This window comes from Myotis davidii, unplaced genomic scaffold, assembly GCF_000327345.1.
Source record: "Myotis davidii unplaced genomic scaffold, ASM32734v1 scaffold512, whole genome shotgun sequence".
Lineage (NCBI taxonomy): Eukaryota > Metazoa > Chordata > Mammalia > Chiroptera > Vespertilionidae > Myotis > Myotis davidii.
Window position 1 is genome coordinate 1,565,960 of NW_006284323.1, and position 13,588 is coordinate 1,579,547.

General features: G+C 55.7%; 1 protein-coding gene across 1 annotated transcript in view; it reads right to left on the minus strand.

Moving 5' to 3' along the window:
* Nucleotides 1–212: 212 nt before the first annotated feature.
* C2CD2 (C2 calcium-dependent domain containing 2) overlaps nucleotides 213–13,588 on the minus strand; it is a 45,551-nt gene continuing 32,175 nt past the window's right edge. The window contains exons 12-14 of the mRNA XM_015568865.1: nucleotides 11,492–11,619; nucleotides 9,041–9,359; nucleotides 213–3,943 (exon numbers count right to left, since the gene is read on the minus strand). Coding sequence (XP_015424351.1) covers nucleotides 3,723–3,943; nucleotides 9,041–9,359; nucleotides 11,492–11,619 — 668 coding nt within the window. The 3' untranslated portion in view covers nucleotides 213–3,722. The remainder of the gene's footprint in view (nucleotides 3,944–9,040; nucleotides 9,360–11,491; nucleotides 11,620–13,588) is intronic.

Below are 13,588 nucleotides of genomic sequence, written 5' to 3' on the forward strand. Positions count from 1 at the left end.
AATGTTCGCACGAAGGTCCTTCGTCGCTGCTGCTGGGGCAGGAGCCCAGCCAGGAGGACACCTCCCTGCTCCCGCCAGCCGACCGTGCCGGTCGCGTGCGGTCACGGTCATGGCTGAGGCGCCGGCAAAACCAAGGCCCGGGTGCTGGGCCGCTCACCCGGCGGGAAACGCGGGAGCTCACCGTCTCAGCAAAAACAACTCAGATTTCCGTGTTCCATGTGCACGTTTATTTTTTTAAAGATCACCCTGTCCCAGCCACATCTTCTCCAATGAGCCCACTGCACGGCTGGCGCGGGCCTGGGACCGGGTTCCAAAGTGCTCAAGGAATACAATCATCGTCTCGCAAATTCATCAACCAGAGGGCAAGCCAACCCTTTCCACACGCCTAGAAAACGTTTTGTTTTCTCCTGTTTTAAAATGTAACTTCAGTGTGACATCGGGCAACAAAAGCACAAGCCTCCGTTATAGATGGTACTTTCCCGACGGGTGGGAGCTGGCGGACTGGGCAGGTTCCTCCTCACAGGGGAAGGAGGGATGCTCGGGAAAGGACCCAGGGGACCTGAGTTTGCTGTGCAGGTCTTAGCGGGCGGGGCCCTGTGCCCCTCGCTTTGGTACCCAGCCTGGGCGGGTTGGGCAGTGGCATCGGAGTCTGCGCCAAGGCCAAGACCTGCTTGCCACCTGGCAGAGGTAAGCGTCCTGACCCCCAGTGCCCACCAGCTTGTACGGTGAGGTTCCCAGGGCCATGATACTGTTACTCAGGGAGCATCGCACTGGGCGGCAGCAGTGCACATTCACCTTTCTCTCCTGCTCAAGATTTGCGACTCTGCTCCACATGTGGCCAGAAGCACAATCACAATCTGGGCATGCTTCTAATTTGTGATTGGCTGGCTGCGCCTGGCCTAGCAGCTGTCCCCAGGAACCCGGGGCTGGCTTTGAACTTCGATGAGCCTGGATCTAAGTGAAGTCTCTGTCTAAACCTCCCTCACAGCTGGTTTTGAACAGAAAGCGAGACGGATACTTTCGTTAATGCCAAAGCACGCGCAAACTCCATCTCCTTCCTCCACAGAGACCACAGGGGCTTCCTGACGCAAAGCGCGGAAGCGTAGCCAGCGTGTTAAAACCAGCGTGTGCTCCGGGTCCAGATGGACCGGACCGATTAGTGTTCATGAGGAATCACTCTGAAAAAATTTCATCAAAACCAAAACTCGAGCCCTCAGGCCACTAAAGCGTGTGGAAAGGGTAGGGGATCGGTGAATCACAAATTAGTGTGTTTTGTATCCGTGTGTAATCGTCATTGGTATTACACCTTAGTGACATTGACTTTAACATAAATACCCGACACCTTTAAGAAACAAACGTGGATACACAGCTCGGGAAGGAGACATTCACAGTATAGACACAGCCCTGCCTCGCGGGGCTGCCTGACGGCATCTCTCCTGTTCCTGCTCCATTTGCCTCTGAAACGTCAGGAAAGGCCAGGACGGCCACCAGTGTGTGTGCCTGGAGGACAGGCTCCTGGATCAAACTCAGGTGGAGGGGGTCTCACGTGTACCCAGCAGACACGAAGAAACATGGATCTCCGTGACGACGCGCTCTCTGTCCGTGTACACTCACTCACTTCACGCACGAGGGCGACAGGGAGCCCGCCCGCCGGGCACCTTCCCAGGAGCCCGGAGAGGTTTCAAGTCACGAGGAAGTTGAGGAAGCGGAGCCCTTGGCGAAGACAGTGAACAGTGGACAGGGTGCTCCTGGGGCCGATCTGGGAACGGCAATGGCTAAAACGTTGTGGTTGTGTTTTGATTTTTGAGAGTGAGAAAAACTCAGTCTAAAACTCTGATACCTCCACACTGGAGCTGATTTGAGTCCATCTCAATTCCAAACTTAAACACGGAACTGTACTAAGAACTTCTGACCAGTGTCTTATCTTCTCTCACATCCGTCCTCTTAGAATTAATTCGTGCGTGTTCCATGTCTGCTTACCATGAGAAAGGACAGGAATCCTTCAAGCAAAACACAACGTTAAAGAGACCCTCTGTCCCAAAAAGGCCTGTAGTGGTTGCTGACCCTGGGGATGAATTTGGAATTCATGTATTTCGTAATGCCAGGTTCTATTTTACAATGATTAAAACTGGAATATCATCTTTAAAAACAAAGTATGGTTTAAAAAAAAGTCACTTTATAGTCCCTTGATTGCTGGGACACCTAAGAATTTTTAAATATGCATTTTAAAGTGAAATTCTTAATGCAGTCTTCCAATTCCTCCCTCCAAATAAAGGAAGGAAAGGATTCTATAATTTTGGTTTTAGAAAGGTTTTAGCTCATCAAGAGCTCTCTTACCCCTGAAATAGATGTTTGAGGATTCACAGAAGTGTCTGTACAAAGGAGTCCCCCCAAACTCACACCCGTGATGGAGGCTGAGTTTTCGTAACAGCCTTTTACAGCTCACTGGGGGGAAATGACTCTGATGAAGCCGTCAGCACCCTTCACGCTGACGACTCCTGTTAACGAGCCCGTTTCCCGCAAGTGGCACTTTCAGGAGTGGAGCAGCGTGACAACTGTGACCGAACCCAAGTGGATCCTGACATGGGACGTGCTCTGAAAGTCACGGAGGGTACTGAAGTTGTATCGCAAGCTTATCGTTTGATCCACTGGAAATAAAAACACGCCTTCCCCCCAACGTCCGCCAGGACTGTTCACAGTAGAATTCAGACGAGCTCCTGGAAGGAACCTGACGCGAGCCTGGCCCGTGTTTCACTAAACTTCCCTTCCTAAGACTCACACCTGAGACATAAAATCATTTCCTCTTTTGCCCGAAAAGTACTTTGTTTCAGCTACTGGCAATATTTGGCAAACCAACGTCGGACGAGAGAAAAATCCAGGTATGTGCGTGGGTACCACGTCTCTTGGCTGTCACTTACTGCTCCTAAGTGCATTGGAGAGGCGTGCTGCACCCCCGTTTCGTGCGAGCCAGACGGGGGGAAAAGTCCACCGTTAGAGCTTTGGACACTAGAGAAAGTGTAAAAACCATATAAGAATTTATATATCTCCCACTTGTAAATAGGCTCAACGTACACTTAGAAAAGTGTTCAGCATAATATGCATAGGATATATTTAGTATTTGCATAATTTTTCAAGTTCTATGGCTAATAGCAAAGGCAAATGTCTTCCCACATTTGTCATAGTGTTTCCATTCCTATCGTAATTTCTCTATTCACCCAAATCTGCCTGCGCCCCACCTCTCTGGCCCCAGGGCCCGCTGCACTGTTCTTTCCTTTCCTGAGCAGCCAACAGAAGAGGTGACCTATGCATCATTCACAGTGACAGCACAGAGGGTCGTCCGCTCCTTGTGACGTGGTCCAGGCGTGGACCCCAAACAATACCCGTTGGAGCAGAGCATGGGTGAAACTGGGGCCCAAACCTGGCCCATCCACGCCCACTGCAGTGTGTTCTCTAGTTCATAATGTAAATCTCCTTCCGATACTGAACTTCAGCCACCTGGTGGAGTCCCCCCTCTCCTCTGGCATCGGGTGGTAAGCAGGTTCGGTCAGTTCTCTCTGGGGAAATCTCCCGGCTGGAGACTCAGACTTTTCTTCCCCTTCAAAAAACGACACTGCCGGGAAAACCCCAGCCAGACCAGCCCGCTGGCATCCCACTCCGTCCTGGCGGGTTGTTAGCGGGTCCACATCTCCAGCATCGCCATGAAGGAGGCCGCCCGCCCGGGCCTACACCCCGGGGTCCCTGGGGGCGCCGTTCATGGCAATCTTGCTTCTGTGCTTGGACAGCAGCTTCTTGTTGAGGATCCTGGAGAGCGTGGCCCCCTTCCTCCGCGCCCCCTCCGGCTGCTGGAGGAACACCAGGTCGTTGTGGGACTGGCTCAGGCTGGGGTCCTTCTGCTGATGCCGCCGGCGGAAGAACAGCTTGGCACCTCTCCTTAAAATGCCTCCTGGAAGAGCAAAGCACAGGGCTGGTCAGCGGGGCTGTGGACGGGAGGAACCCTGGAGGGACTGGGCCAAGGTGAAAAAGAAAAGAGGAGACGCGAATGACTCTAATAAGCAGCTCATTACTCCAGGAGCATCGCTGTTTGCGTGAGAAAACGAGTGGCATCTGGCTTGTACAAAACACAAGATGAAATGAAAGGAGGATTATGAAAGTAGAAGCAGTGAGCTGGACTATCACCTGGTATCCATGCCAGGGCAGGGATTTCTATCATTGACTCTAACCAGATGGCAACAGCCTTGGCCGCTGGGGTCCCCCAGCCCCCTACCCCCTGATTTGGTATGATTCAACCAATCTGTATGTACTAGGGAGTGGAATATGCGATGAAAAAAAATTAGCAGCAGCACAAATAATTTCAACAGCAAGGATTCCTTAAAGATCAAATGCAAGCTAACATGGCAACAGAACTCACTAATCTTACCCTTTCACAAATTAGCTCAACATCCCATTAACCAAGGCCCAGCAAGGTCAGGGAGCCTGTCCAGCAAGTCTGTGAAGTTCATTACCACTCATGGAGGTGTTAGTGACTTTGAAAGAAGACAGACCTGCAGATCACAGAGGGAGCTTTATGGATAATTTGGCAATTCACTCTTTTCCTGATAGACAGGTCTGACAAGTTCTTCAACAGCCAAGACTCACAAAAATACCCACTATGTCCCTAGTAAGGCATTAATCGCCATAGTGCCCTCTTGTGGACACTCTGGGAACAGCACCCTAGTAAGGGATTAGTGCCACAGCGCCCTCATGTGGACACTCTTGGAAAAGCACCCCATGAAGGCTTAGTCACTATAACGCTCTCTTGTGGACACTCTGGGCACAGCACCCTAGTAAGGGATTAGTTGGGATGGAGCTCTCTGGTGGACACTCTGGGAACAGAACCCTAGAAAGGGATTAGTCATGACAGCGCCACTTTGTGGACACTCTGGGAACAGCACCTTAGTAAGGGATTAGTTGCCATAGTGCCGTCATGTGGACTCTCTTGGAACCTCACCCTGGCAAGGATTGGTCGCCGTAGCGCCCTCTTGTGGGCACACTGGGAACAGCAGCCTAGTAAGGGATTAGTCATGACAGCACCATCTTGTGGACAATCTTGGAACAGCAACGTAGTAAGGGATTAGTTGCCATAGTGCCCTTGTGTGGACACTCTTGGAACAGCACCCTGAGAATGATTAGTCACTATAGCACCCTCATGTGGACTCTCTTAGAACAACACCCTGGTAAGGGGTTAGTTGCCATAGCATAGCAAGCCTCTCAGCAGGGAGGAATACTAAATGAAGCTGCCTTGGCTCACACTGTGCGGTCAGTTTTCTGTGTCAGTTTGGCCCAAGCACCGGTGATCCCATCAAACCTGGCCTGGGTGCGGCTGTGAAGGCACGTGGTGGGCGTGGTGGGCACATACACCCCGGTGCCTGAACTGAAGATGACCCTGTACTGTGGATGGGCTCCACCCAATCCACTAAATGCCTAAAGAGCAAAACCCAAGGTTTCCCGGAGAAAAGAAGTTCTGCCTCCAGACTCCCTCGTCAGCTCCTGCTGCGTCTCCTGCCTTCAATTTCTGACCCGTCAGCCCCCAGAGTCACTGAGCCCATTCCCTGGTATGGAGCCTATTGGCTCTGGTGCTCCGAGAACCCTGACCGACAGTGACTAACAGCCTGGTACACGGCACCTGACTCTGGGCCCAGAGTCTGGACAGGAGCCGGGCTGGCGGGCTTTCCAAGCCTAATTCCCTTATCCCTGCTGCCTGCTCCACCCAACAGGCAAGAAGCAAGACTCACCCACCACCTTAACGACTCCCGAGGGTAAAACTGGGAGCCGCGTTATATGAAATTTGAGGCAAATAACCAAAACTGTAAAGGGGGACAGGAAGAAGGGAAAAAATCTTTCCCTGGTTCTAGCAAAGTTAAAGACTGAAGAATAAACAATATATGAAGGGATTTTAAATTTTTTTTCTAAGTTACAACTTGAATAAATATATGCCTGTGTTTCCACAGAGTTTAACAGACATAAATAGCTCATTGCAGAATTTGCCTTAAACCCTAATAGGAAGGAAAACTGACCAAAGCAACCTTATAAACCGCAGTGTCCAAAGAGCAGTGTGGGCTTCAGGCTGACCCATGGACGGTCTGGGTACCATGGTGGCTGCTTTTTTAAAAAATCATGTGGGGGTTTTTTTATTGAGAGAGAGAGAGAGAGGAAGAGAGAGTGAGAGAAAGAGAGCGATACACCAACATCCATTGGCTGCCTCCTGCACACCCGCTGCTGGGGATGGAAGCCACAACCTGGGCATGTGCCCTGATTGGGAATTGAACCAGTGACCTCTTGGTGCCTGGGTCAACGCTCAACCACTGAGCCACACTGCCCAGGCGTCAGTGACCGCTCCTTAGACCTGGAGGACGTTAGTGGCCAGCCTGTGTGCGCGTCGTAGTGAGGTTGTTTGGGCCCAACAGGTAACAGAGACATGCCCTCCTCCCCCCCGCCAGATTGGCCGAGACAAAGGCGCTACACTAACCGAGCAGGGAAGTGAATTAGCACCCGGGGAAGTAAAACTAGAAAGGCAGGGGGAAAGGAAGGGACGGGGATGGGTCCCTGCTATGTTACAGTCATAGCAAGGCTACGTTTTAAAATACATATAAGACAAAGACAACTTACTGTGCAGGCAATTAATTCTGGTTGGCACAGCGATCCTCTTAGTAAAAGGGAATGAGCACGAGATGGAGAGGAGGTAGGAAGCATGCGAGAGCAAAATGAGAATGAGAGACGGTGAGTGCTGAAGCGCTGACATGACACACACACGCGAGTCACTGGGCAGGGCGCTCGGCAAGCCTGTGTTTGCTTATCACACGTTTGTGTTCGCTGCAGTAAAACACACGCAACATGCACTCGACCACCTCGGCTGTTGCCAGGGCCCGGGTCAGGCGTGGGAAGTACATGCCCATTGCCGTGCAACCACGTCAACGCGGTGTGAGCTCAACATTAGCCCGACTCTGGGGAGGACATTTCCTGTATTGCCTGCAGCGTCACATTTGCAAACAGCAGGCCCCAGGATTCGGCACACGCGGCCACGCTCGGAGACCTAGCACAGAGCTCCTTGCTACCCCAGGAGATACGGGCTCTTACGCCAAAACAATAAGCCTTAGGCCCGCTCCCTATATCACCAGTTCAAAACATTTTGGTGGAAAACAGCAAGGATGTGGCCCCCGTATCAGGGAAACGTTGAGGGCCTGACACCATCTCCGAGGGGCTGAGTGCCAATCGCTTGAGCACTGGGACCAAGAGCAGCTTTCAATCCCCGCCCTGTCTGTCCCTTGAAAGCCCGTCTGCAGGGCCCCAGGCTCCACATCCTCGCGGCCACCCCAAATGCCAACCTCGGGGGGCGCTCAGAGCAACAGCTGGAAGCGGGGGCCCCACACCTGCCTGGCACCTCGGTCCCCAAAAGTGCCTTTTTGGAGGGTGTCAGCCACCTGGCTGGTGACAGGAAGGGAGCGGGAGGGCCACACAGGGCAGGGATGGAAACCCAAGGGGAGCGGGGGAGGGGGAAAGGAGGATCAGGGTCCGGGAATGGACCTGGGGGAGCGAGGCTGGCCTTTCGGAGTGACCCAGGCGGCGGGGTGGGAGGTCTGGGTTCCCAGGGTGGAAATGAAGGGAGGGAAGGGGCCGCCCGCCTGCCTGCCTCGGGCCAGGTGAGCTCCCTGGGGCTGCCCGGGCCCTGGACAAAGACCAGGCCAGAGCAGGGATGCTGCTCTGTGGGCCAGCAGCCACGCTGCCTCGTCCAAAACCCAGGCCAGAGGTCAGTGCACAGACCACAACTTCCCAGGTCACTCCAGTCACAAGACTCGGCCCACGGATGACGTACCCACGACCAGGCAGCGGGCGAATGGAGGCCCGCGGGACCTTCATCACAGGGTCTAGACATCAGGAACCGCCTCCTTTCTCTCTTCTCCTAACTTCCAGCTCCTCCCGTCTGTGGCCCGACTTGAGGGTGGCTCCCGGGAAAGGCATGAAGCGAATGGGGCGGAGGTGGTGAGGATGGACACAGATGCCCCAGCGTGGGTTCCCACCCCAGACCTCGGACCCGGGGCCACGGGTGCGGCTGGGGTTGTCCTGGGCACGGCAGGCTGCTGAGCACCCCGGAGCCAGCAGCACCCACTCTCACTGTGACACTGGAAACTGTCCCCGACACGGCTCATGTCCCCGGCACACCCGCCTGTCTGAGCACCACGAGCCACAAGACACAGAGGCCGAGGCCGGACAGCCGACCAGGCCCCCACCTGGCATTTCCTGCCGTCTGCGCGCTCAGGGGCCGAGGACTTCACACCAGTCACACCCGCCACTCCAGCTTGGCTCAGGTCCCGTGCGCGCTCCTCACCGGGTCTCCCTCCTGCCTGGTGGGCAGGGTTTGGAGGGAGGAGGGCGGAGCGGCGAGCACATCCCCGGTTACGAGGAGGAAGCTGAGCCTCAGCGCGTCCTGAAGTCGCATCTGGAACTGGCCCCAGGCCCAGACTCCACTCCCTCCGCAAGTCCCCTCCGTCCCTGTCGTCCGAAGTGCCGGCACCGGGAGAAATTCCCACATTAGAGCCCTGGCTGAGAGCTAAGGGAGGCGCGGGTCACTAATGACGTGATCACCTCGTGGGACCCGCACTAAGCTGATTGTTCCCTTTCCGGAAAGCTTCTCTCTCGGGGTGTTAGGTTCCGCCGGGCGGTGTGGTTTGGTTTTGGTGGGAGGGGCGTCTGAGAGGCACCAATGACAGAGATGCCAGGCTCCACACTTGGGGAGCCCTGTCTCTGCCTGGTTTCCTTCTATTCTGGGGAGTAGGGCAGACAGAGGAGGGGTCCCTCCAAGCATGAACCCCACCATCATTCAGAGGGACTCTGAAGCCCAGCCCTGTACCCCCTGCCCAGGTGAGTTCAGACCTTCAGCGCAGGCGTGTGTGCTGGGAACGCTTGCGGGGAAGGGAAGGAACGCAGACAAGGAGAACCAGAAGCTGGGAAACTAGCACAGGAGCAAAGCCATCAGCGGTCGGTGCAGGGGTGCAGGGTCACGTACCTCTATGCTTTTTGGGGGCCCCTGGCTCCCAGACACTCAGGGAGCTCTCCGACAGCTCATCCCCGTCGGGGTCCAGCGGGGCGTGGCCGTCCCACACCTCGGCCTGCGAGTCCTTCTCCGAGTCCCAGGAGGCCAGCTCGCAGTCCTGGGGTTCCGGGGCCGGCGAGGCCTGGGCTGGGGCCTCCTCCTCCTCCTCACCGGGCGGGGCAGAGACCAGGGCCGCCTCCGGCTGGGACGGGGTGCCCTCCTGGCAGCCGCTGTCCATGGAGGCCGCGTAGTCCAGCATCAGGGCAGCGTCGCTGTCCTGAGACAGAGAGGTCTGTCCGGAGAGAGAGACAGTCAGTGCGAGGGAAGGTTAAAGGACACGCGGAAATTAGTCCGAACAGCCTGACTAATTTCAAAGTGTCAGAGAGGCCCGGCCCCCGGAGGCAGCTCCTTTAGCATGGCAGCTGTGCTGGCCAGAGTGGCTCAGTTGGTGGCTGCCGTCTCCATGCACCGGAAGGTTGCTGGTTCGATTCCCAGTCAGGGCACATACCTGGGTTGTGGGTTTAATCCCCCATCAGGGAGCACACACAAGGCAACCGACCGATGCCTCTCTCTCTCTCTCTCTCAGCATGTCCTAAGTGAGAATTTTTAAAAATTAAATAGAAAAAGAACTGAATATTATAAATATATGTATGTATCTGTGTGTGTATGTATATATTGGCAGCTGCATGTCGGGGGGCTGAAACTCGTCACTGCAAAGGGGCACAGCCCGAGTTGGGAACTTGGAAGGGGTCGGGGGGAGGTGACATCCCTGCCCCGGCAGACGGGCCGGCTAGGCGCCCGTGGGAACCCGGAGGTGAGGTGGAAGAGAGAGCCTGTCCTTGTGAGCCTCGGGGAGGTCACAGGGTGACCCCGGAGCCCCAGATTCAGTCGTCTTTGAATCTTTGTTCCTACAGCATTCTTAGGTTTCCTGAACGTGGGAACAAATTGGTATGCACTGTGTACCCTAAGAATTACCCATGTGTAAAGCCTGTGTAGGTGCTACACTAATCTGGGCTGGGAGCCCAGAACGTGTCTCTTTGGAGGGTGGGAAGTGACTATGGGGGGACATGGGGCTCCGTGGGGCTGGTCTGTGGTTCTGATCGGGGAGCAGGTGCACAGGCGTGTCTGCTCGGTGACAATGACCAACTGCACTTTCTGGTTCAAGTGCTGGCTTGCGGAAGTGCCCACTGACTCGCGGTCGGACAATGTGAGCAAATAGTAACTGTGTCAAATGTTAAGATCCACGGGTTCCTAATAATCTAAAATAAAGCCTTAGCGGAGATGATCAAAGTCTCATCCTTATTTCATTCACATGTTCCCCTAACTTCAACAAAACAAAACAAAAACCACCCTGGGGTCAGGGAACTTCCAGAGACGCCATCGCTGCCTGCTGGCTGTTGCTGGAAGTGCACGCAGGAAACCAGAGAGGCCCCACCTGCTCGTGGTGAAGCTGCTGAAGGCCGCCAGCCAGCTGTGCCTGCTGGGCCTCGGGCACCGGCCACCCAGGCCCTGAGTTTAATGGTGACTCACCTCTGGCACCTCCCGTGGCCCATTCTGGCCTTTCTCCTTGTAGCTGAGAATGCAGGGCCTCCTGTCCCACCCTCGGGTGCCCTCAAAGAATCACCTTGCCCTCCAGGTTCAACAATTCCTCGTCCTTGGTCCCTCCCACCATCACATCTCCCAGCTCTCCCTCCTCCATTGCTCACATCCCCCTTGTCCGTTCTGAAATGTTAGGAAAGCGTCAGGACCGCCACAAGGCCCCTTGCCGGGGGGCGGGGGAGGGGGCAGGGGTTGAGGAGGGGCTGCCCTCTCCAGCCCCCTGGCCTGCCTGGCGCCCACCACCTGCTCGGGACACACGTCACAGGGCAGCAAAAAGAAGGGGATCGGAACATGGGCTGGCCTCTCCAGCCCCCTGGCCTGCCTGGCGCCCACCACCTGCTCGGGACACACGTCACAGGGCAGCAAAAAGAAGGGGATCGGAACATGTTTAAAAACAAGCTCCCCGCCTCTGAGCGCAAAAGGCGCAACACTCATTGTGAAACGTTGACGTGGTTTGGAAATGTGTCACGTGGAAAGTGAGAGCGCCCCATAACCCAGCGGGGATAAGGGTGGAGGTGCCGTCCCAGGGGGGGGCCTGACCTCACGCCGGCCTTTCTCTTTCAATAACTTCTCTTCAAATGATTCACCGACCTCTCACCAGCCACAGCACCCGGTCGGAAACGGCCAGGTTTCCTTCATCAACAGGGCGAGCGGCGAGAATGACACGCCAGAGCCGCCCCCGTGCAGGGCGAGGGGCCGAGCCTGACATTTGTAAACACGGATATTTGTAAACATCGATCAGGAGCTCGGCCAGCTCCCCCCAGGGAGGGACAGCGGGCAACGCCAGGACAACGCCGGGACAACGCCAGCCCCGCGGGCACGCACCTTGGAGATCCCTGAGATGATGATCGTGCTCCTCTTCCGCGGCGACTTCAGCTTCAGCTTCGAAGACTCGCTGAGCTGCCGGATGGCGACCTCGGCCACGGGATCCGAGCCGTTCAACACCAGCAGTTCTGCGGGGGGAGGGGAGCGGTGACGCCTCTGTGGCCCCTCAGGGGTCCCCTGACTCTGAGTGACACTCACTGAAGGGCCCACGGGTGCATTTGTATGTGAGCTGCTCCGCGATCGAGGTGATGGAAGGCATGAGAGCAGGTAGACCAGCGGTTCTCAACCTGTGGGTCACGACCCCTCTGGCCGTCGAACGACCCTTTCACAGGGGTCGCCTAAGACCATCCTGCATATCAGATCTTTACATGATGATTCATAACAGCAGCAACATCACAGTTATGAAGTAGCCACGAAAATAATTTTATGGTTGGGTCACAACATGAAGAACTGTATTTAAAGGGCCAGAAGGTTGAGAACCACTGAAAAGACCTCTAACCTTCCGAGGGCCTGGACCTTTGAGGGGCAGTGCGGTCACTCCCGTCTCTGGCGAGACTGGTGCCCACAGGCTAGTGTCAGGCTGAGGGGCCAGGCATACAAGCAGCCCCTTCCCACGGTCAGTGCCACACGTGGGCGACATCTGGGGACACGCCACACGCCAGGATTCAACTGTCCCCCCGGCCCTGGAGTGGGTACTAAACCCTCGATTGAGAAGCGGGGAAATTTCCAGCAGCCAGGTCAGCAGCGGAGCGCGATGCCCAGTCCCTGTTCTGCTAAAAGAAGATTAAAATGACAAAATGCCACAGGAGCAGGATGTAAAACGGGTGGGAACTTCTGGGCCCAAGGGCCACCTGCAAAATCACTTGGTCTGGCCCTGCCAAGGCAGGAGGGCTGAGTTAATTACACGAATATTATTATAAATATCCAATGACGATTGGCAGAAAAAAGGTTCCCCGTTCCTGATGTAAAAGCAAGTTTCCTCATCTCAGTTTCGGCCGTGGCCTGCAGGCGACAGGTGCTCCATTTCAAAGGCTGTGGTGACAGGACGAGTACAGCAGAACTGCCTGGCCCTGCCCCATGGTGAGGGGCCAGGAGGGCCAGGAGAAGGGGCTGGGGAGGGGCTTCAGGAGAGAGCGGAGCCGTGACTCCCAGTGACTCCAAGGGACAGGATGGGAGTGGGGCTGGGGGACCCTCAGGGCTGCGTCCCGGGAATCACGAAAACTCCCACGGGGACGGAGACCATTTTCGACTCGCCCGGCTGAGGGGTACAGAACCCCTAAGACAGCACCCCTCCGGGGAGACCCACCCCTCCCCCAAGCCCACCTGCTCCTCCTTGCCCCACCCCTGAGCGTGGCAAGATCAGAGACAGACTCGGGAATGGGGAGCGGAGCCCGAAGAAAGCTGCCCACGGCCCCTCCTCCGCCCGCAGGCCCCAGAGCCAAGGGCGTAACGTTTAACTCCATTTAGGTGGTGCTGTGATTTAGAGACAGTCACACGCCTCTCCAAGGTCTTATGGCAGCGGCCCTAAAAATGGGAAACGGGCAGCCAGGCTTCTGGGGGAAGACGACTCCTGCCCAACAGGTTCGTGGGACAGCTGGAGCCAAACCGAAGTTGGCTTTACAGTTACGGTTACGTCGCGAGTCCTACTTCACGACAGTCACATAGCTCGTATGTCGAACCAGAGAAAAAAGAACGCTCAGGAATTTTATAAAGTGAGGCCGGAGCTGGGTTCTACGTTCATTTTGTTACAGCGTCTCCTTAACTACAGCACGGTGCCAACCCTTCCCTGTCTTCGATTTCCCTTTTTCCAGTTCTTAACTTATTACTCAAAACAACTTCCCCAAACTCAGCAAACGAATGCTCCCCTCATCAGGGGCAAGGCTGAGGGAGGAGCCCAGAGAGGCTGAGGGAGGAGCCCAGAGGGGCAGAGGGAGGAGCCAGAGGGGCAGAGGGAGGAGCCAGAAGGGCAGAGGGAGGAGCCAGAGGTACAGAGGGAGGAGCCAGAGGTACAGAGGGAGGAGCCAGAGGGGCAGAGGGAGGAGCTCAGAGGGGCAGGGGGAGGAGCCAGAGGGGCAGGGGGGGGGGGCCCGGGGGGAA